Below are 22,570 nucleotides of genomic sequence, written 5' to 3' on the forward strand. Positions count from 1 at the left end.
GGTGTTGTGAGCAAAGCCTCTGTCCTAAATTCCTGTCTGCCAAATACTGATGGTAGTTATTACCAAGCTTAGTAGTGCAGGAGCTTCTTAGTCTCTCTGCAACTGGCCTTCATCCTGCTGAGAACATCACAGTATCAGTTAACAGGGAACAAAAAAAGGGCATGGAGCTGAAGCTTTGAGGTCTTCTTCAGCGGCACGTGAGGTGGCAGTCGGGTACTAGCTCAGATATGGCACAGATGTTGCCTGACAACTTGAGATTAGACCAGGAACTTCATAACATGAAGACAAATTGAGTTTCTTAACAATACCCAAGGTGGGTGTCTCAGTGACAGCTCTACAGCTGTTGGGGTTTTTTCAGTTAAAGGAGAGAGGCAACTTTCTCTGAGGAAGCTGTTAAGGAATATATTACTGTGTATTTCAGCAAGACCTCTCCTGGAACAAGATGCAGAATTTCAGGCAGTATCCTGTTTACATCCATTCCAATTTGATAATAAAAACGGGATTGACAGTGAGGGGTTGCACTGAATAACTCATTGCTGGGAGTCCTGCTCCGTGCTGAAGTCAGGACGTGTCCTGGTAAGCTCACAGCTGTCTTAACTTTCTCTCCCCCCTCATCTAGACAGCTCAGTGTCCATGAGATTTATTTCTTGATCTGTATGGACATAGAATCCTTGGGATTATTGCCATAGAAACAAGGCCTAACATAGAGCGTGGTAGAAGTAACAAATGGGATTTGGCAGCCTTCCCCATTTACTACACAGAGGCAGAGCTGTGTACAAAAAGCAGCAATTACGTGCTCTTGGAGCCTTATTAACAGGCACATCTGCACATGCATTAAGCCTAGATACTTCAGCTTCCATTCTGCCTGGGATGACATTCACATATTCTGGTCTTTAAACTCAGCTGAATCCCTGACAGCTATTTTATTTTTCAGTCAAGGCAGGAGTTTGTTGGCTTTGACATTTTGGTTCCTTTCTGTTTGATTGCAAGTCCTGGAGGCAGCCCTGCGTGAGCCTCCCAGGAGGAGATAAGATGTAGTAAGCGAACCGCTGGCTCCCAGGGAACAGTCCCTCCTTTGAAGGATGAAGTCACCCAAGTTCTGCTTGTAAAGCCTGATCTCCCACGGTGCTGGGACCCAGCTCCCAGCCTGTCCCTGGGCTTCACACCCTGCCTGCCTTACAGGCACGCTGCCCTTCTCCTCTTTGGCAGTCCGAGGTGGCTCTGAGTTGGCAGCCTGAGCTTGGGGTGGCTTGTGCCAGGCAGAGAGGTGCTTTGGCAGGAGTGGGTACATCTTACTGTGTGTGCAGCTAAGGCTGGGCTGACTCTGGGTCACGGCACACCTGCTGATAGCGAGGGAGAAACACAAGCTCAGATTTCTGAGCCAAATGGGGCAGCTCGTGAAGCTGTATGGGATAGTGAAGAGGCAGAAATGCAGATGGAAGGGGATAGAGAAAAAGGGAAAAGAAATGTACTGAAGAGTAAGGCACATCTGCTGCCTGCTGGTGAGCACTGGCAGGCTGAGGTGGAGCAGCAGTGTCAGCCTGTGGCCCTGTGCCTTCCAACGTGGGAGGTCGGTGCCAGCTCAGCAGGCCCTGGGGTGCAGATCTTGCTCTTCCAGCAGGCTCAGGAGACAGAACTGGAGTCCTGGGAGATTCCAGTGTAGCTGCCCAGGGGAGCAGAGCTCGGCTCTGGGACCCTTGCATTCCATCATTTCTTTTCCATCCTCCCTCACACCAAGTGAAATCACATTTAGAAGGGAACAGTCAGGACACAGAGGAGTCCCTTGCTGGAGAGGATGCATTTGCTGACCCGGGACTGCCCTTTCCCAGCCCACATCCTATAATGCTGCCTGTAGTTAGAGGAGGGCAGCTTCTAGGGGAGATTGCAGATGCAGCTGGAGATGATTTAGAGCTCTCAGGGCAAAAATCTGTCATCTACCTGCACCAATTTAGGAACAAAACAATTTTGCTTAGCAGAAGAAACGTGTAAAGCTGATTGTAAACCTCAAAATTGAGATAGAGGCTGGAATGCAACCCAAAGAACCCAGAGGGGCGAAATACAGGGAGCTTGAAATGGGGCTACGTGCTCCAAGCGTGCCTGGCCTCCTTTTTAAAGGTGCTGAGGACTCTGCATCTCTAGCAGAGTGCTCAGGATCTTTTTGAAACATTTATTTAGTACCTAAGTATAGCTCTAGGGCTGACTAACTATAGGCTCCAAAAGTAGTGCAGGTGTCTGCCTTCTCCCTCTTCCCCATTTCTCTTTTCCTTGCTCTTGATTCTCTTCAGCTCCCACGGTCTCTGTGCCCCCCAACTCCCTTCATTTTTCCATCCTCCTCCAGCTGACTTCTGCTCCTGCTTCTACCCTGTCACGCTGGGACTCTGTCCCATGGGAGCCACAGTGCATTTCATAGCTCCCTTTTCTCTCCTTCTTTCACCCTAAATTCTCATTGCCTCCTCGTCAGGGGACAGACCTTCAAGCAGACAGCTCTGCTCTGCTGAGGAACCTGCTGAATTCAAGTCCCAAGTATCTTGCCTCTCCTACCTGGGACTGACCAGGGGTGGCACTAAAAAGGGGAATCACCCCAGACACCTAGAATTGGAGTGAGAGCCCAGAGTAGCTGCCATCCCTTTCTGGCCCAAAAGCATAAATCAGAATGTTCTTGTGTATTTCCCACTGCAGGCATGAGTGACAACAGCAAAAGAGGTTGTCATGAAGGGGGGGTAATTTTGTGAGCAGGAAGCTCTCAGCAGTGGCTTGTGTCTTTCAGATCAAGTTGGATGTTAGGAAGAAGTTCTATACAGAAAGAGTGATTGCCCATTGGAATGGGCTGCCCAGGGAGGTGGTGGAGTCGCCGTCACTGAAGGTGCTCAGAAGGAGACTTGCTGGGGTGCTTGGTGCCATGGGTTAGCTGTTTGGGTGGGTTGGATTGGTTGATGGGTTGGACACGATGATCTTGAAGGTCTCTTCCAACCTGGTTTGGTTTATTCTAATAAAGGTTTATTCTAATAAAGAAGGCAGATGTGGCTGTGAGGCTGCTGGCTCTTGCCCCTGACAGGAGTGTCTCCCTCTCTCTCTCTTGCAGGAAGGCATGCCCCAAACGCTGAGTGCCACCAGCATGTTTACCCCATGTGGCTTCAGCCCCCACCTACACACTTCAAAAGAAGATGAACAAGGAGGACTGATCTTCCAGGATGGAAACCTTACCTCAGCATCTCTGGATGCTCTCATCCAGCATCTGATACCTACCACTGATTACTACCCTGAAGTAAGCAATTCACAGAGTAATAAACAGCTTAATTTTGATGAATTGGGGCAGCGCTCTATGCGAAAGTGCAAATGTGTTAAATTTTGAATTAAGAGGGTGATTTAAAAGCTGCATACAATTAAAGCTTGCTAAATTGATGCATTGCTTTAAATGCTATTTCACTGCTCTATAATTGTTCCCAGGGAAAAAAAAATAAAGCAGATCCCAAAGTTGATACTGCCTTTAAATAAGGGAAGAGGGGGAGCGGGGGAGAGCTGTGCTGGTGATGAATTAGTGATAGAGTAGTCAGAGCACTTCAAAAATAGCACTGCAGCCCAGAGAGATTTAGATGGAGACCAAAGCAAAGGGGAAAAAAAAAACCCTGCCAAGTCTGAACTTGGCATTAAATTAGCTAAATTTCAGTAGCTGCTGAAGTCATCCAGGTTTGTCTGCATGTACAAAGCATTCCCTTGGTGGAAACAGAGCCCTTCCTTCTGAGGGGTTCATCATTGTCCTGGGGTGATAGTCACACCAGCTTGGTAGTCACTGCACAGCCTAGACCCTAAACCTTGCCCCATCAATCAGTATCCAGTGTTTCTTTACCACCAGCGTGAGGATCTAAACTGGAAGCAGCTTGATGGTCCTGCAAGCTGTTGACTGCACTGGATTCTGCACAGCCTCTGCGGAATTCAGGACAGAGTTTGGCTGGAAGACTTTTAAGTGCTAATATATCTCTATGGGAAGGCTTCAATTTCAAAGCCCAGAGCAGCATTGACTTCTGGGCAGTGGAGAAGACTATGAAAGTTATCAATGCAGAGCAGGCAGCATGTATTAAATTACCCACAGCTCAGGTTGTGATCAGCTAAAAATAGGTAATGGAGAAGCATATCAATTAAGGCAAAAGAACAGAAAGGCAATAAAAATAGGTGATGGACAGATTAGGCTGTGAGGTTTTCATTAAGCAAGGTGTCATGTGGAATATTACACCTGCTGCTCAGGAGCGTGGCTGGGGCTGGGGGACAGAAGATAATTCAGGCGCCAAGAGGGGCCAGGACGCAAACAACTGAGGATTCCTGCGTGTGTTTTATATTCACTGCTGGAGTACTTTAAGTAATCCAAAGCTTTATCCAGCAGGCCTGCTTCCCACAGCTTTGCAGGTGTGGGATGGCATATGATATGACTTAGCTGAGAGAAGAGAGTTTTGGGGAGTTAGTAGAATAAATAAAATGTTTCTTAGAACAGGCTGGGTGAGATCTGCGTCTGGGGACATCTGCAGCTCCCAGCCCTGGACAGCCTGGAGATGCCTGAGCATCCACACGTTCAGCTTCTGCTGTCTCCTGCCCCTGGCCTTGCTCCTGAAAAGTGGCCTACATGCTGTCTTCACTGGGTGTTTGCACAGGGTTTGGGCGACCAAAGGCTGGGAGGGGATGGTGTGGAGGAAGGAGATGCCACTGCCTCCTGCACCCGCTGAAACCAGTTCCATTTTCAGGGACAGGAGCCCTTGTGTCTTTTAGACAATTAAAGGTCTGTCCCAGTGGAAATGCAAACATGGAGTTTGGGGCTTTTGTGGTTAATCTTTATTACTCACTGTGTGGTTGCTTACAGCAGGGCTGTTTGTCTTTCCCCTGCAGAAAGCCTACATCTTCACATTCCTGCTGAGTTCCAGACTCTTCATCGAACCCCATGAGCTTTTGTCCCGGGTTTGTCACAAGTGTATCGAGCAGCAGCGGCTGGATGACCCTGTGCTGGACAAGGTTGGTTTACCTTTGCAGCAGGAACATGTGAGGTGTTTTCTGTGGGCAGAGAATTCTGGGGCTCTGGGGTGTGTGTGTCCTTTGCCTGAATGAAACTTTCTCCTAAAGGACAATGTTTGCTGCTGAGTTCCTGACATTGAGGCATCGTCAAATCACAGAATCAACCAGGTTGGAAGAGACCTCCAACATCATCCTAAACATCCAAGTCTAAGAGCAGTGCTCCAGGCACTAGTCACTTCAAATCTTCTTCTGATTGTCCCTTTCCCCCTGTCTCAGTCTTCCCAGGTGACTTTCCCCCTTCACTTCTTGAAGGCTCTGCAGGAGCCTGGAGGATGCAAGCAGGTGGGGCGGAAGCCTCACGCTGACAGCTGCAGATGTTGACACACCACTCTCATGCCCATTTTTACTTCATGCCTCTGCCCTTTTGCTTTCTTGCTCCTGGTACAGTGATATTTCCTCTTGGCCTTAAGTGTCACTTTGAACACCAGGTAGCAGCACGCAGCCACTCACTCCCCTCCCATTGCTGGCAGTGACAGATCGCCTGCCAGCCGTGCTGCAGAGCTGCCTGGCACACCAGCACCCAGCTGAAGCAGCAGCCAGGCTGTGACAAACCAGCAGCATGAGAAAATCCAAGCTGTCACTGTATAAGCAGCCCTCCTGTTCTGCCCCAGGGACTGTGCAGCTTGATCCAGTGTGTACCAACATGTCTGCAGCCTCGGGCAGCCCCACTGAGAGTGTGCTAGAGATGGATCCCACCAGATCCTGCTCAGTGCTGGATTCCACCCAAGCTCTCCTCAGTGCATTGATGGAGACCTCTCCAGTGCGGTATCTGGAGCAGGAGATGCACCTTCAGTGCAGCAGATGGGGGAAGAATGTGCATCAGTTGTAACCTTCCAAACCAACCCCTAAATTCTGCAATGATCCTGAAGAGCAGGAGATGCACCTTCAGTGCATTCTGCAGTGATCCTGCCAGCTTTGAAACACTGTGGTTGGCTTCAACTGCTGAATCATCATCTGAGCACGTGTGCTTGGTTTTGCCCATGGTTCCCTGAGTAACAGGAGTTCTGCCTTCACTCTGCCCATGGCAGGGGGGTTGGAACTAGATGATCCTCGAGGTCCCTTCCAACCCTAACAATTCTCTGATTCTATGGAGAGCAATCAGACTGCTGAGAAATCTGCAGTGTTAATAGAAATGCCTGGATGAGGTCACCATACAAAGCAATTTGTCTCAGGTGTGATGGGTTTGGTTCTGCAGTTCTATGGCAGGTGCAAGTTTAGGAGGATTTAAATGTGAACATAGCAAAGATTTGATGCTCATTAAACTCTGCAAGAAATGAGAAGCAAGGTCTTACTGTGAAGATCTCTCAATGTGCCTGAAGTGGATCTGTGTTTTGGACTGGCTGTGGTAATGTAGACTTGGTGGGACACCAGCTTGGAATCTTGTCGTGGGCTGACTTTAAAGCTCTGCCCAGGAGCAGCCTCCCATCCCCTGTGTCCTGTGACTGGCACAAGTCTTCTCCTTCAGTTCCAGCAGCAGTTTACACAGCTGGAGCACACGTCTCCCCAGACCTTTGTAGTTTGCAATAAAGCTTTCCCTTTAGCAGCCACCTGCTGGTCTTTGAGCCTGAGCTTGATACCAGCTGACAGCAGCTATTTTTGGAGCTGTGGTTCATTGTAACCTGTTGTTGGTGGGAAGCTGAAATACGCATTTTAACCACCTTGGTTGAGAAGCAGAGAGCTGTGGAGCTCAAGAGTATAATTTTTCCTGATTACAGGGTACACTTCAGCTGCAGTACATAGGATGCAGGATGCTGTTTGTTTTGGTCTGTGTTTTCTCTAAATAAAAGGGCAGTTTGGTGTTTAATGCAATTTCCCTTTCACAAGCTCTTGCATAATGGAGGATGAGAGCTTTGGAAGCAGCTGCTCTGGCCATCTCTTGGGATACAGCTGATGCACCAGTTGTGCTGGTCCCCATGTTTCCCTCCTTGCACATTTTCCTGAGCATTCCCACTACTGCAGCCTCAGGTAAACCCATACCAAAACAGGACAAGGAATAATGGATATAAGCTAGAGCACAGGAGGCTACCCCTCAACATGAAGAGAAACTCCTTTACTGTGAGGATGATGGAACACTGGAACAGGCTGCCCAGAGAGGCTGTGGAGTCTCCTTCTCTGGAGTCTTTCAAAGCCAGCCTGGATGTGTTCCTGTGTGGCCTGCCCTAGGTGATGCTGCTTTGGCAGGGGGCTTGGATCTGATGATCTCTGGAGGTCCCTTCCAACCCCTAACATTCTGTGATTGTGTAAAAAGCAAAGTGAGCATCAGCTGTGTGTTGTGAGTGGATGTCCCTGCCCTAGCATGGGCGATGTTTTCAAACCAGAGAAGAGCAGATTTAGATTGGATGTTAGGAGCAAGTTCTTTCCCATGAGGGCAGTGGAACACCTAGAACAAGTTGCCCAGGGAGGTGGTTGTGGCTGCATCCCTGGAGATATTCAAGATGAGGCTCAACAGGGCTCTGGGCAACCTGATCTAGTTGAGGATGTCCCTGCAGACTGCAGAGGGGGTTGGACTGGATGACCTTTGGAGGTTTCTTCCAACCCAAACCATTCTGATTCTATGACCTTGAGCTCATGTGGGGAGAGGCAATGCTATCAGTACCCCAGGTAAGGTTACTGAAGTGCTAGTGGTTTTGCTATCTTCCCTTCCTCATGTTACATCTGCCACTGGGACACTAAGGCAGTTCTTTCATCCAGCCAGAAAGCAAAGCAGCACGAAGCCTCTTTGGAGGCCTAGAAATGCATTCCAAAAGGTATAAAGGTTGCCCCAGCTAGATGTCCATCCAAGCAATAAACCAACCAACAGCATGTGCAGAATGATTAAATCTGCATGCAGATGAGGCAGTTGTGCACACTCTCGAGGCCTGGTATAGTCTGGGTGCCACAGCCTGTCCCTTGTGCACCACCCTAGCTGTGTGTGTATGTGTGTGTGTGCAGGCTTTGCAGGTGCCACCTAAGAGCCTGCCTTGAAACTCTGCCCCATGCTCAGGGATATTTGCTGGGAGGTTTTGGTGAGTAAACCTGTTCCCATCCCTCTCCATCCTTCTGGTTTGCATTTCAGGCTCGGATCAGAAAATTTGGACCCAAAATCTTGCAGTTGCTGACGGAGTGGACAGAGACATTCCCCTATGACTTTCAGGAGGAGCGGATGATTGGCCACCTGAAAGACATGATTCACAGGATAGCCCCGTGTGATGAGGTGAGGATCTCTGGCCTGACATGTTGCAGGGAGGCCCAAAGTTCATTTGCCCACCTGCTTCCTCCTTTTGACACTTTCTGTTCCATCCTGTAACCAGAACAAGAGGACACAGTCTCAAGCTGTGCCAGGGGAGGTTCAGGTTGGTTGTTAGGAAGAAGTTCTTCCCAGAAAGAGAGATTGGCCATTGGGATGTGCTGCCCAGGGAGGAGGTGGAGTCACCATCACTGGAGGTGTTTAGGAAGAGACTGGATGAGGCACTTGGTGCCATGGTCTAGTTGATGAGATGGTGTTGGGTGATAGGTTGGACACAATGATCTCGAAGGTCTTTTCCAACCTGGTTTATTCTACTCTACTCTACTCTACTCGTTCCCAAAGAAAAATCAGGAATTATTTGGTAATGGGTAGATGTTATTATTATCCTCTCACAGTTTTTTTTCCTCTGCCAGCTGTTAAACCCCATAGTGACTTCCCTAGAAGCCTCATCTCCCAGGTTAGGTACTCCTGTGGCAGTGACATGGGGACACATCAGAGTGATCAGTGTAATTAATCTAGTGCACAGCAAGTTCTGTAAGTAATAACATTTCTGCAGAGAAAAGGTCTGAAGGCATAGCACAGGCTGAATGTGATGGTCACAGTTTAAGTAGTAATAGAGGTGTGGTCTCCTGAGTTATAGTCTAGCAGAGGTCTAGAGACCAACCATCATGACCTGAGACCAACCATCCTGACCAAGCAGTGGCTGAAGGAGTGCTCCAGGATATTTAGTTGAGTGAATGAGGAGTGGAGCAAGCAGGCAGTTGTCAGTTGATTGCACTGGGGAACTGGAAAAGATCATTTGTTGCTTTGAGGCTACCTTATGAAGACTTCCTTCCTCTCACTGTATTTATGGCCCTGCTTTGTCTCATTTCTCCATTTGCTTATGGCCCTCATCACCTGTGCCAAAATCTGATTTTCTTTCCTCACTTTACATGCCTTCAGGATGCTAATTTTATTTAAGCATTCTTTGCCTTTTTTCATCTCTTTCACTGGTGACTCTAACAAGGGTTTGGCTTACTCCTTTCTGTCTCATGTGAAGGAGTTCACAGTCTCCATTCAGGAGCTGGTTGATGTTTTAAAGCATGGACCCAGACAGGAGGTGAGCAGGCACAGAGCAGCAGATCCTGGTCACAGCTTGACTAATGTCAGTGGAATCCTCATCAGGGTTCCCAGAATCTGAGGGCTGATGAGTGCAGCCTGTTTGGCTGATGTGGTGCCATTGCAAGGGGCAGTTCCTACCTTGCAGTAACATACAAATGCTTAGGGACATGTAGCTTCTCTGGGAGCATGGAAGTGACAAAAGACAGCAGTGTGTGGCCTGCTGGGAAGAAACTCAGTCTAGAGGGCTGTACGCTCTTGGTGAGCCACGTGTGTGGCAGAGTAGGACACAGCGAATGGGGTCTGTGGGAGACCTCTTTGCACACTCAGGTAGGGGAAACTCATCAATTAGTTCAGAAACTTTAAAAATACCACAAAGCCCATGAAAATAAAAGGAGCAAATGGTACATAGAGAGTCTCTAATTACTTCTAGGTTAACCATGGGATGTGGAAGACTTCAGTTCTGTTGGCTACGTCAAGGTCTGTCTTCAAGCCACAGATGCTGCAATTCAGTAGAACAAAAAGCACAGACTCATGAGGCTGAGAGAGGTAGAGAAGGAATTAGCAGGGTGGCAGCACAACAGAAATGAAGTTGGACCCTCCTACCCACATGAAACAGGAGAGAAATGGAAACAGCTGCTCTTGGGCTGGGCTGGCATCACAGCTGGGCAGTTCTGGGTATCTGTAGGCTGGCATGGATTGGCTGGCTGGGCTGGCCAGCCCACGGGAGAGAAGGGGTGATGGGAACACAAGACTTTCAGAAAGAGACTAGGTGGCCTCAGTCTCATTGAGCAGACCAGGGAATTGTCTCCCTGAAAGGGGAGGAACAATGAACTTGCTCCTGCTAACCACTAAGTAAGGTGCCTTGGAGACCTTCAGTATCTGAAGTGAAAGAAATCCATACAGACCCACCAAACCCATGTCCACTGGAAAGGAGCCAGCCTAAGGGCAGGGAACAGTGGCTTTGTTTGTGCTCTTTAAAAGCAGGAGCTGTCCTGGTGAAGAGCCATGGTGCTAAAAACCAACTCTTTGCATACAAAGCAATAGTTTATTTGCCTAACCCAGCACTGCACACCTTTGCTCTGGAGCATGCATAGCTCTGCACTAATGCTTATGGGTGCCCTGGGGGGGTTCAAATCATTGCTTTTCAGATATTCCTAGGGACTGTAATTTCAGGTGATCATGGCTGAGCAAAATCAATAGTTAATTTAAGGAGCAGCTCCTACCCTACAGATGCAGATTTCCCTTATTTAAGGGACAGCACAAAGGAGTGGTGGTGCCTGGTGGCTGCTTGGAACCAAGTGGTTCCCCTTGTGAGTCACAGAAATGAAAGACTGGAAGATTTGTGAGGTCAGCCAGTCCGTGTAGGTCAGTGCAGGCTTTTTCCCTGCAGTGTGTGCTGCTGTCCTTTGTGAAGTCCACTTTCCAAAGGCTCTGTGATGTGCTTAGGAAGGTGGCCACGCTGGGAAGCGTTTCCTGACTAAGTGCTGTGATTTGCATACAGAGTTGGAAATTGTAATTAAAATTTGAGCTCCTCAGCCACCTGCTGGGGCCTGCTGTCTTCAGAGGAACTTTCCCAGTGAAGAACCCAACGTTTCCTTTAAATATTAAACAGTCATCTGCTGCTTTTTGACTGCTAATGTGACAGTGGAGCGGAGTCAGTCGGCAGAGTCCAGCGCGCAGCCTGGCGCAACGCGGGGGTCACTCTGTGGCGAGATAATTGCCAGCGTGCTGAAGGTAACGAACAATGTTGTTTGCACTTAGCAAACACGGTTAAGAGAAGGCAGGAAATGCTTTTAAAAGGGCAAAGCAGGATTTATGCGTGGGGTTTGGTGGGGTTTTTTTGTCATTTCTTACCCCACATGCACAGGAAAAGCTTTCTAGACAAGGGTGCACCCGAGGGACTTTCAGTGAGTCTCCTCAAGAGCTCTAATTTGGGATTCATTTTTATTGTCTCCATTCAGTGTCTCTCATTTCACTCTATATGAGGTGGTTGGCCTACCTGAGGCTGCATCTCAAGTACTGTGTCCAGTTCTGGGCCCCTCAGTTTAGAAAGGAGGTTGACTTGCTGGAACGAGTCCAGAGAAGGGCAACAAAGTTAGTGAGGGGCTTGGAACACAGCCCTGTGAGGAGAGGCTGAAGGAGCTGGGGATGCTTAGCCTGGAGAAGAGGAGACTCAGGGGTGACCTTATTGCTCTCTGCAACTACCTGAAGGGAGGTTGTAGACAGGCAGAGGTTGGTCTCTTCTCCCAGGCAGCCAGTACCAGAACAAGAGGACACAGTCTCAGGCTGCGCCAGGGGAGGTTTAGGTTGGATGTTAGGAAGAAGTTCTATACAGAGAGAGTGATTGCCCATTGGAATGGGCTGCCTGGGGAGGTGGTGGAGTCACCATCATTGGAGGTGTTCAGGAGGAGACTTGATGGGGTGCTTGGTGCCATGGGTTAGTTGTTTAGGTGTGTTGGATTGGTTGATGGGTTGGATGAGATGATCTTGAAGGTCTCTTCCCACCTGGCTGGGTCTATTCTATTCTATTCTATTCTATTCTATTCTATTCTATTCTATTCTATTCTATTCTTTGCTATGAAGTTTACTGTTGGCTGTACCTCTGTTTTTTGTGCCCTACCTCTATTTTTTGTGCTGTACCTATTTATTAGCTGTTTGACCTACCTGAGGCTTTGCTGTGAAGTTTACTGTTAGCTGTACCTCTATTTTTGTGCCCTACCTGTGTTTTTGTGCTGTACTCCCTACAAAACTAGGTGAAACTAGATCCCTTGGTAAGGATTCATTGCAAGATTGCTTGTCTTCCAAGGAATTTTTATGCTGCTTTTTGGCTTTTCATAGAATCAATAAGGTTGGAAAAGACCTCAGAGATCATCAAGTCCAACCTATTACCTAATGCCTAACACCTCCTGACAACTAAACCATGGCTCCAAGTGCCACATCCAGTCCTTTTTTGAACACCTCCAGTGGTGGTGACTCCACCTCCTCCCTGGGCAGCACATTCCAATGGCCAATCTCTCCTTCTGTGAAGATCTTTCTCCTCTCCTCCAGCCTCAACTTCCCCTGGCACAACTTGAGACTGTGTCCTCTTGTTCTGTTTTCATCCAAACATTGAGGAGTTTGATCCTGCACAGAAATTGCTGTCTGAGATTTGTTATCCAAACTCCTTTTTTGAGAGAAACCTGAGGTTTCAGCTAGAAGTTTTGAGCCAATTGTTTGATGTTGGCCTGGGTGGTTCCTCCTCCCTGTCTGGGCTTTTCTGCCTTACCCTGCTCCTGGTTTTGGGGTTCCCTTCTACTGCTGCAGTAATTCTAGATGGTGTAATGACGACATAGAGGAGAAACCCATCTGCTCCAAGTGCCTCCTTCAGGTGGTCATGATGTCAGTGTGCAACCACCAGGAGAATCTTAATCTCAATCTTAATCTTGATCATGAAATGCAGAGATGGGAATCTGCCCTTCCTGGAGGTGTTCAAGGCCAGGCTGGATGAGGTCTTGAGCAACTTGGGCTAGTTGAAGATGTCCCAGCCCTTAGCAGGGGGGTTGCAAGCAGATGAGGTCCTTTCAACCCCAAACCATTCTATGAATCTGTGTTGAGTAGAAAATTAGGATTTCAGGGCCATGCCCATCCATCCCCCTGCCCCAGGAAATCAGTTTGTTCACCAAATATGTCTTGATTTGAATTTCCATTAAAAAGCAACATTCTGATCAAGCTTCCTGAGCCATGCTGAGATTTGCAAACGCACCTGGATGTAAAGCAGGGAAATATTTAGATGCTGGTCAGTGGTTTGTATCCAGGACAGTCTTTGTAAACCAGAAGCATGACCATCTGGCTGAGTGAGGGTTTCCAGGAACAAAGCTGGTAGCCTGTCTTCCTTGGAGCTAGCACACATCAGGAACAGATGAAAATTGAAAGGGGGGATGGGGTTTAGTTTTCTAAACATTCTTTCAATGATTTCTTTCTGCATCTTTCTCACTCCATTTTCACTCCTCCTGTGTGATTTGCTTCCAAGCAGAACACGTGTGGTCATTCTCCATCAGAAGTGCCTGATGCCTTCTAGGTACTTGTTTCATTTTGAACTTAGCAGCTCTGGTTTGCTCAAAAGCTTGGCTGCATCTTGCTTATCTGGCCCTTGGTCCAGCCCAGCTCAAGAGAGTTTCTTTCCTGAGGGAAGAAAGAGGTTCTTCAGCAAGGTGAAACCTTCTGCTAGATAAGCTGTATGAAAGTTAGTAAGTGTTGCAGCAAAAGTTGAGGCACTTGGGATGTTCTAAAGGTTCCCAGCCTCAGCCTGTAATGAGAACAGGGTAGATGAAAGCTCCTTACTCTGCACTGTGAAGTGGTTGGAGATGCACCCTCCAGTGTGCAGATGGGGTCCTGTGTAGGTGAGCAGAGCACTGCCTGGATTCTGGTACCTGGAGCACCTAACACAGGAGTGCTCTCAGTGCCTGACATGAAGTCTGTCCACAGTCCACAAAGCTCTGAAGATAGAAGGCTGGAACTAAACCATGGGATTCAGGAGTACCTCCCAAGACTTCACTTGGGTTGTGTCCAGCTTGGAGTGTGACACAGGTGTGTGCTGGTGTCTGTGGGAAGGCACATCCGGCCAGGTCCCTGTTGCAATGATGAGGACTTGTTGGAGGGTGCCAGTGTGTACATCTGCTGTGCAGTGCAGATGTAAGAGGAGAGGACTCATTGCCAGCTCTGCTTTCACACTGATAAATTACAAACTGATGTTACTAGCAGCTTGACATTACTAAGTTCTCTTGGATGGGGAGTGAGGAATTGCTCCACTTGTGAGCAGCCAGAGCATTTCTCCTCTGTGTGTCTTTGTGCTGGAGGAGGGCTTGGCATTAAGCCAACCTACAAACTGTTTTCCCAAGTGACTGTGCTCTTTGGAATTGAGCAAGCACCCACTGCACCCATGCCTGATGCTCCTTTCCCTGGCTGGGAAAGGCCCATGAGGCCAAGTTCCTCTGCAGGGCACACCTCACGCTCCCTGTGAGGCTTTTGCCCAAGGACATTTCCAATTAATCCTTGCCTGCAGAGCCCACCCACTAGTTATCTCAGTTTGATGATGTCTGCATCTGTCAGTCAGGAAGGGTTGAAGGCATTTCTTTCTGCCCATCCTCCATGGCCAGCAGCTCCACTCATTCTCTGTAAAGAGCTGCTCCAGCTCTGAGAACCACCTGAGCAACTTAGTAATGATCATCCTGCTGAGCACATGGCTGTGCTTGGAATACAGTATCAGCTTCCTTCAGTAGCAATTAACATTTTGGATCTTAAATACTTAAAGCTACATGATGCTCAGACCACTCCAGCTGCATAGCAAGTAGCTGCATGCCTCTGCTGCTCTCAGCTCAGATGGAGGGAGAGAGCATCAGAAACATTGCTGATTCCTAACAAATAGCAGTTGACTGAGCACCACTGAGAGGGAGAGTTCTTGGCCAACACATAACTGACCTAAAGGATGGGTACCAAAGGCTGCTGTGCTCCAGAAAGCTGCAGGCACTCAGGTTGCAGCATTACTTCTCCTCTGATCCTGCTGTTGGCAGGAGTATGGAGCATCGGTGCCAGCCCAACCCACCAGTCCTGCCTGCCTCTACCCTTGACTGCAGTCTGTTTCTGTGGTCCCAAGCACAGAACTGTAATTAAGCCAAGTGGTTACTCTGAAATAGGCTTGTTGAGGATAAATTGGTGACCTGTTGCTGGCTGAAGAGTATTTTGCAGCAGGGGAAAACTCAGCACAAACCGACTCGGCCGTTAGTTCTTTGGGTGGTTTATCTTTCTTTCTCCCCTGCTCTCTCCAGGCCTACTGGAAAAAGATGAATCAGCTTTTGCAAACCCTGAATCAGAAGCTTGCAACTCTCAGCCATGGGCAAGAAGGGATTGTCAAGATCAGTGCTGCTGTCTCAGATAAGCTGGTTGCCTTTAAAAATAAACCTCCATCAATTCAGAGAGAAATCCTGAGCGTCTGCAGTGACCCTTACACCCTGGCTCAGCAGCTGACACATGTGGAGCTGGTAAGTGGGAACTGTTCCCAACGTCTGCAGCCAGAGATAGTATTTTAAGCCATCAGCTGCTATGTATTCCAGACATAACCAAGAACTGTCTGCATTGCTGCAGCACACCCCGTGCTGCATCTGCACTGCAGCAGGAGGTGTAGGGTCTGACAGGTTAGGAGATGCTCGGGAAGCAAGCCATAGGTCAGGAGTGTTCCTGTGTGTCTTGGGGAGGTTCACTTCACTTTTTCAGCTTGCCTAGCTGTGAAATGGGAGTCATAAGCCCAGGAGGTTCAAGAGCTTCTCGCTCCTGTGAGGTGCTTGGAGCCCCACAGCACGGAGGTGTTACTGAAGTGCTGGTCGTCAGCCCTGCCAGTAGTTTGGAAGAACTTTTCACAGTTCAACTCTGTCCCTACAGATACACAAAGCACCTGAGTTGGCTGATGTGTTCTTCATTCTTCCCCTTGGGACCTTGTGCATGGGCATACAAGGGGCTGCAAGCAGCACCCACAGCAAGTCCTGCTTTTTCCTGCATAGGTCTGCAGTCCCTTCTCAGGCAGGGTTTTGATGGGAACTGCTCCAACTGCAGCACCAAGATGTTGGGACAGGCTGTTGTGTTGCACACCAGTCTCCCAGGTTCAGATCCTCTCTGTAGACCTGCTGGATGTTCCTAGAGGAATGTAAAGCATTGCTGCCATCTGCAGATCTCTTGATGCTGTAATGATTCCCTGCTGCCTGCCCTCCTGTAGACTGCTCATCCTTGAGAGGAAGGCTGGAAAAACAAACTGTGACATGGACTGTGCATTGGAGTCAGTGTCATGGAATTAGCCTTGGGAATTCTGAAGGTGGTTGATGCTCTGTTTGTCAAGAAGTGAAATAGCTCAGAAACTCCAAATTCAGGGCCATGTTCTCATCTTAGTTTTCAGAACTTGAAGCTTTGGCTCTCTTTGCTTTATAAAGCTTAAGCCAGAGAGCAGAAGTCCTTTTGCCTGGAGTTCTTCCTCTTGCTTTCCCTTCCCTCCACAGTGCAGCTGTCTTCCAAGGGGAGATTCCCTGTAGCCAGGGCACTCTGCACTTCTACAACTGATGCAGCCAGGGGTTCTCCTTCCACTTTATTGTAACCAGTGGCCTCTACATTCTCTTCCACTTACTGCCCCTGGTACAGCAGCTACTCTGGGCTAGAACTGCCTGATGCTTCTTTGTTGCTAAGAATTATTTGCTGCCTATTAAATAACAGTTATTTGGTGGTGAGAGCCCTCTGCAGTTACCTGTGGCAAGGTGAGAAGCTGAGGGATAGAGCATGGGGTCACCATAGCATGCTCACTTCAGTAAAACTCCCATGGATTTGGGAGGATTACTGTTGGTTGAGTGTCCTAAGTGCCAGGAATTCCAAGATTCCTTTGTGACCTACAACCTACTGAGGAGATTTTTGTTTCTGATCAGCATGTTTAAGGGGATTGAAAAGCCTATGAAGAAGGGCAGTGGTGTGGCTGGTACTGCCAGGTTTGTTCAGGAGCTGGTGGAGATGGCCTGACTGTCTCTTCCTGGGAAAGATCTGGATGCTTGATTTACTCTTGGTCTGGTGAATGCCTGGGACACACTACTGTGTAAGCAGTCTCTTTAATGGAGCACAAGCTTCTTCAGTGCCTTCCTTCCTCACTGGCACAAAGCCAGCACCCCAGGGCATCACCTGAGCTTCCCTGGGCTGGGAGGTAGGGTCAGAGCATTGTGTGTGTGCAGATGAGCAGCAGATTGCCATGGTTACCAGATCACAGCATTGCTGCTGCTTCAGCAGCTGGGAATCAAGGCTGTGGAGCACTGCTGGACCACAGCAGCTCTGTGGCAGCACCAAGCCCAGGGCTGAGGTCTGCTGGCTCCCAGATGGGTCCTTCTGCATCCAGCACCTTTCTCTCTGCGGTGTCAGTGATGAGACATGTTTATTCTCATTGTCTGCTTTCTGCTGAAATAACTCTCATTGTTCTTTTGAATTTCCATGTCTGGTGATAGCTGGCTGTCTACCAGTGGAGTAACACTATTCAGAGCTGCCTTGCCAAGAGAAACAGATCTCCAGATTTCTTACTTCTTCCTCTCTTTCTTTTTCCCTCCTCTAATAGGAAAGGCTAAGTCACATTGGACCTGAGGAGTTTGTGCAGGCTTTTGTACACAAAGACCCTCTGGATGGCACCAAGGTATGATTTGTCCACATGCTTAGTGTCTCCTGTGATGTTTGTTCTAAATGAAGCCATGTGATGGGGATCCATAAGAGCAGGGCCTGGCTCATGCTGGCCATGGCCAGGTCCACCTGATGAGCTGTATTGTCACTGCAAGGATGAGACCTGCTGGGAGAGCTTGCACTGGCAGGTCATTGCCCTTCCTTCCTGGGGAGTGTATGTCCCAGTCTGAGACCACAGGATCAGAGGCTGTTAGGTGTTGGAAGGGACCCCCAAAGGTCACCATGTCCACCCCTGCTGCCAGAGCATGACAGAATCCAGCACAGGTCACACAGGAATACATCCAGATGGGGCTTGAAAGACTCCACAACCTCTCTGGGCAGCCTGTGAGCCTCACAGTGAAGAAGTTCCTCCTCATGTTGAGGTGGAACCTCCTGTGCTGTAGTTCCTATCCATTGCCCCTTGTCCTGTCACAGGGTGCAGCTGAGCAGAGCCTGTCCCCTCCCTCCTGACCCCCAGCCCTCAGGTATTTATAAACCAGCCAGCACGCTGATGTTCTGCTTTCTGGCTTGTTCCTCCTAACCTGCTTTGACCAGGGGCAGATGGCTTGAGGCTGTGCACAGCCAGGGAATGTCTGTTCCAAGTGCTGAAGGTTGTAATGTGATGTAATGCCCATGGTGTGTGCCCAGACACCGCAGCCGTGAGTCAGTGCGTCATGAATCAACATACTTTGCTCGGTCTACACAATGGCTTTTAACCCAGAGCACCACAAGGAATGGGGAGGCCGAGCAGGGCCCCAGCCAGTGTCTGTTGGAAGCCCCTTTTTGAAGTCTTTCCACTCATTCCAGAGGGGTTTGAAACAGAATTGCTGTGAGTGCCTCAAAAAAAGAAAGAGTCTTCCTGGCTGGAGAGGGAGAGTTGGAGATTTCACACACAGCCAGGAAAGAGAGAGTGGAAAACTCTTCCCCAGAACTGCATCTGGGCTCCCACTGGGATTGTGCATCAATGGCAGAATGTCATCCTTGGATGCTGAGCAGAACAGGAGGATCCCTGTTCATAGTGCTGCCCAAAGAGCACTGTCATGGAAGGAAGGGAAGGGAATGAGGGAAGGAAAGGAAGGGAATGAAGGAAGGAAAGGAAGGGAAGGAAAGGAAAGGAAAGGAAGGGAAGGAAAGGAAAGGAAGGGAAGGAAAGGAAAGGAAGGGAAGGAAGGAAAGGGAAGGAAGGGAATGAAGGAAGGAAAGGAAGGGAAGGGAAGGAAAGGAAGGGAATGAAGGAAGGAAAGGAAGGGAGGGAAGGAAAGGGAGGGAATGAGGGAAGGAAAGGAAGGGATGGGAAGGGAAGGAAAGGAAGGGAAAGAAGGAAGGAAGAAAAGTGCAACACTGGGCTCTTTCCTCCTCTAATTGGAGTTAGGAAGATTTTGCAGCTGGTTTTGAGGAGAGAGGAGGGGGCAGAGATGATATTTCAAATATTCTGAGCATTGATCACATCTTTTAGGCAGGAGAACCAAGGTAGCAGAGATGTGTCAGAACCATGAAATATCAAACCAGTCAGAGTGAGATTTCAGCAAGCTGCTGCAGACATGAGGGACAAGGCTGGAAAGGAACAGTTGTCATTATCTGTATCAAAGTCAAACGAAAGAGATCAAATGAGGGCACTGAATTGGAGTGAGTTTTGGAAGAGTGGGAGGCAGCAGCAAGTGAAATCTAATTACATCAAGCTCTAGAGGGGAAGGGATGTTAAGAGGAAAGAGGAAATGTTCAGTAAAGAACTGATGTATGCACAACAGCTGGAGCTGTCTAGAATTTCAAATGCAGAGCCAGCACAGAACACCACAAAGCTGTGAGGAGAAGTTGAAGTTGCCAAGCAGGATAGGATAGGATAGGATAGGATAGGGTAGGATAGGATAGAGCAGGTTGGAAAAGACCTTCAAGATTGAAGATAAGCTGCCCTGACATTTTCACACAAGCATGGCACTAACAAATTCCTGGGCTTCAAGTCAGCTGATGAAAGCAGAGATAGTCTGCAACTTTCCTCCACCCTTTGCTTGGGTTGATCAGAGGGCCCAGGGGTGATTTAGAAGAGCCTTTACACCACAGTAAGGTATAGTGGAGTGATCCTATAGGACCTAGCAGAACATTGTCCACAGCCATGCAGATGTGGAGTGATACCATTCTCTGAGCCATGAAGAGCACCCTGGTAACCCCAGGGAATTAGCTTTGGTCTGAATCCCCTCCAGCTGGAGATCACATTAAACATCTTTCTGGTGCAAGGGCTTCAAAAGACTTCATTTATGTGTGTTTATCAAGCACTTGGAGGTGCAGATGGAAGATGCTAGGGAAGTGCTAAATTTTGTTGCCATTTATAAAGCATAGCCTTTAAAAAGCAGTCTGCTTCAGCTTTCACTGGGGCACACTTCTCACAGCTCTTGTGGTATCAGCTGATGCCCTGGCACAGGACAGCAGTGTGCAGAGGGGAATGCCAGGCTCAGAACATAAGCTAGGTTTGGTGTGCTGCTTTGCTCTAGCAGGGAACAAGAAATAGCACAGAGCAGATGAAAAGCACTGGCTAAGGGCAGGCTGGGGCTGCTTTGGCTTTCCTTTGTGCTGTTGGAGATTGACAGGCTGCTTGCTGACATTTGTAGGTTTAGACTGGGTCTCAGGAAGAAGTTTTTCGGTGTGAAGTTGGTGAGACTCTGGAATAGGTTGCTCAGGGAGGTTGTGGATGCCTCCTTCCTGGAGGTGTTCAAGGCCAGGCTGGATGAGGCAACCTGGACTAATGGGAGGTTGGAGTAGATCATAGAACCATAGAATTGTTAGGGTTGGAAGGGACCTCAAGGATCAGCCAGTTCCAACCCCCCTGCCATGGGCAGGGACAGCTCACACTACAGCAGGTTGCTCACAGCCACATCCAGCCTGGCCTTAAAATCCTCCAGGGCTGAGGCTTCCACCACCTCCCTGGGCAGCCTGTGCCAGACTCTCACCACCCTCATGGGGAAGAATTTCTTCCTGACATCCAATCTCAATCTCCCCACTTCTAGTTTTGCTCCATTCCCCCCAGTCCTATCACTCCCTGACACCCTCAAAAGAGAATTGCTAAGGTCCCTTCCAACCCTAAGCCTTTCTGGGATTTATTTTTGAGATGCTTTTAAAATATGTATTATTTTTGTTTAATATATATGGTCTTCTCCTAAAGTAGTTAGGAACTTCTGGCTGCTTGAGAGGTGCTCCACAGCATGACGCTGTGGTTTTCTGTATACAGAATCACAGGTGAATGCTCTCTCACTTGGACAATTACCTTGTGTACCATGTTAAACTCCATTTCTTCAGGGGTTTTAAGGCACTTAACTTAAAAATAGTATGGGTAATCCCATCGAGGTGAATGGATCTGTGTTCATGCACTGTGATTTTCTTCTTAGAAAGAGGGATGCATTTATGGTAGCTGTGGGAAATGATCATCTTGGCAAGATGAAAAAAAATCCCTATTCTCTGATACCCTCTAGTGGATGTTAACCAATGTTCAGCTGAACCACTGGAGCTCTGGAGAGCAGGGGCTCCTAGATGGATAGCCTAAGAATTTAGGGCTGGGAAAGGGGATTGAATTCTTATAATCCCAAGCAACATCTTCAGGCTGTGTGAACTGCCCGATCACTCTGCTGAAGTCGAATTACCTGCTGATGTCAAAGGGGCTGGGGGAGCTCAGCCGAGTGTCTGCTCCCACAGCCCCTATCAGTTATGGGAGTGTGCTTCTTGTAATGGCTCTTATCAGTGAGGTATCTCTGGCATCGAAGTGACCTGCTCAAGAGCAGACCCCAGGACAGAGCTGGTCACCAGAGAGCCAATTATCCTGAAAACTCAGTAAGGGAATTTTTTCTTTTCCATAAAAGAGCAACTGAAAGTGTTGCTTTCTCTTTCTTAACTCTTGTTCAGTTCACTAGGTTGTGGTTTGTCCTCTCCAGAAGAGGGCTGTGGGTGATGGCATTTACTGAAGTGAAGGAAGCCCTGGAATCACAGCCACATTCAGTGGCAGACTGTACTTGTCTTTTTCTACCCAGTCTTGTTGCTGTCTGAATCCGGCGATGCCCTGGCTGTTAGCATCCCAGTGGAGCAGGGTCAGTGCAGACTGTGTCAGTGAACACTGGCTGCAGGCAAAGTGGGGCCATTTTCTCTTCACTGGTGCAGTGTGACACACTCAGCTAGAGCCTGGCATCTGCCACCCACCCACCTACCTGCTGACTGAACAGGGCTCTTGCTGCACAGTCCTCCACGTGCACGAGAGAAACGTGGGCAGCCAGTGCCTTTGTGTAAGGTTTGTCTTAGCCATCAGGCAGCTAACTGAAACACAGTTGTATGTTTTCATGTGCTCTATTTTTTTCCTCCCCAGACTTGTTTCAGTGAGCAGAAGAAGACCAGCAACCTTGAGGCCTATGTGAAATGGTTCAACAGACTCTGCTATCTGGTAGCAACGGAAATTTGCATGGTAAGGGAAAAGTTACGTTGCGTGTTTCACCACCTGCTTGAAATAGCACTTTGAGTTCACACATTAATGAGCAGACCTGGGGATTTATTTCTCCTGGCCTAGCTAAGCATCTGAGGGTAGCTTTTAGTAAAATTGCACTTGCAGAGGCAACCCTGATAAATGCCAAACACATTGCAGAAGAGAGCTGGCGACGCGCAGGGGATGCGCTGTCCTCTTGATGTAGGAGGAGCACAGTGTGCAATAATGAACCCTGCAGGGAAAAAAAGACAGAGGGGAAAGAAATGCCTTGAATTATCCTGTGAGATTTCTGCTGGAAAATATTCTAGTGCAGCAGTGTTTGTTATCTGCCATCCTAAGGCTCTGCTGTGCCTGTGAGTTCCCATTGCACCGCTCTTTGTCCTGCTGCCCACTGCTGTAAGCTGTGACCAGTGGGGTTTTAACTTGGTATTGGGTTGAGTTTGCTTAATTTGGCCCCATCACAATGAGAAGAGGAGGCTCAGGGGTGACCTCATTGCCCTCTACAACTGCCTGAAAGGAGG

At 48.6% G+C, this 22,570-nt stretch overlaps 1 protein-coding gene across 2 annotated transcripts in view; it reads left to right on the forward strand.

Moving 5' to 3' along the window:
• The window catches only part of RASGEF1C (RasGEF domain family member 1C), an 81,895-nt gene that overhangs the window by 40,061 nt on the left and 19,264 nt on the right, over positions 1-22,570 (forward strand). For both annotated transcript variants that reach the window (XM_068162819.1, XM_068162812.1), the window contains exons 2-7: positions 3,083-3,265; positions 4,876-4,998; positions 8,114-8,251; positions 15,190-15,402; positions 17,496-17,570; positions 21,936-22,031. In XM_068162819.1, the coding sequence (XP_068018920.1) occupies positions 3,089-3,265; positions 4,876-4,998; positions 8,114-8,251; positions 15,190-15,402; positions 17,496-17,570; positions 21,936-22,031 (822 nt within the window). In that variant the 5' untranslated portion in view covers positions 3,083-3,088. The remainder of the gene's footprint in view (positions 1-3,082; positions 3,266-4,875; positions 4,999-8,113; positions 8,252-15,189; positions 15,403-17,495; positions 17,571-21,935; positions 22,032-22,570) is intronic.

Source organism: Melanerpes formicivorus, unplaced genomic scaffold, assembly GCF_026170545.1.
Source record: "Melanerpes formicivorus ecotype bairdi unplaced genomic scaffold, bMelFor1.0.p_v2 SCAF_2, whole genome shotgun sequence".
Taxonomy (NCBI): Eukaryota; Metazoa; Chordata; class Aves; order Piciformes; family Picidae; genus Melanerpes; species Melanerpes formicivorus.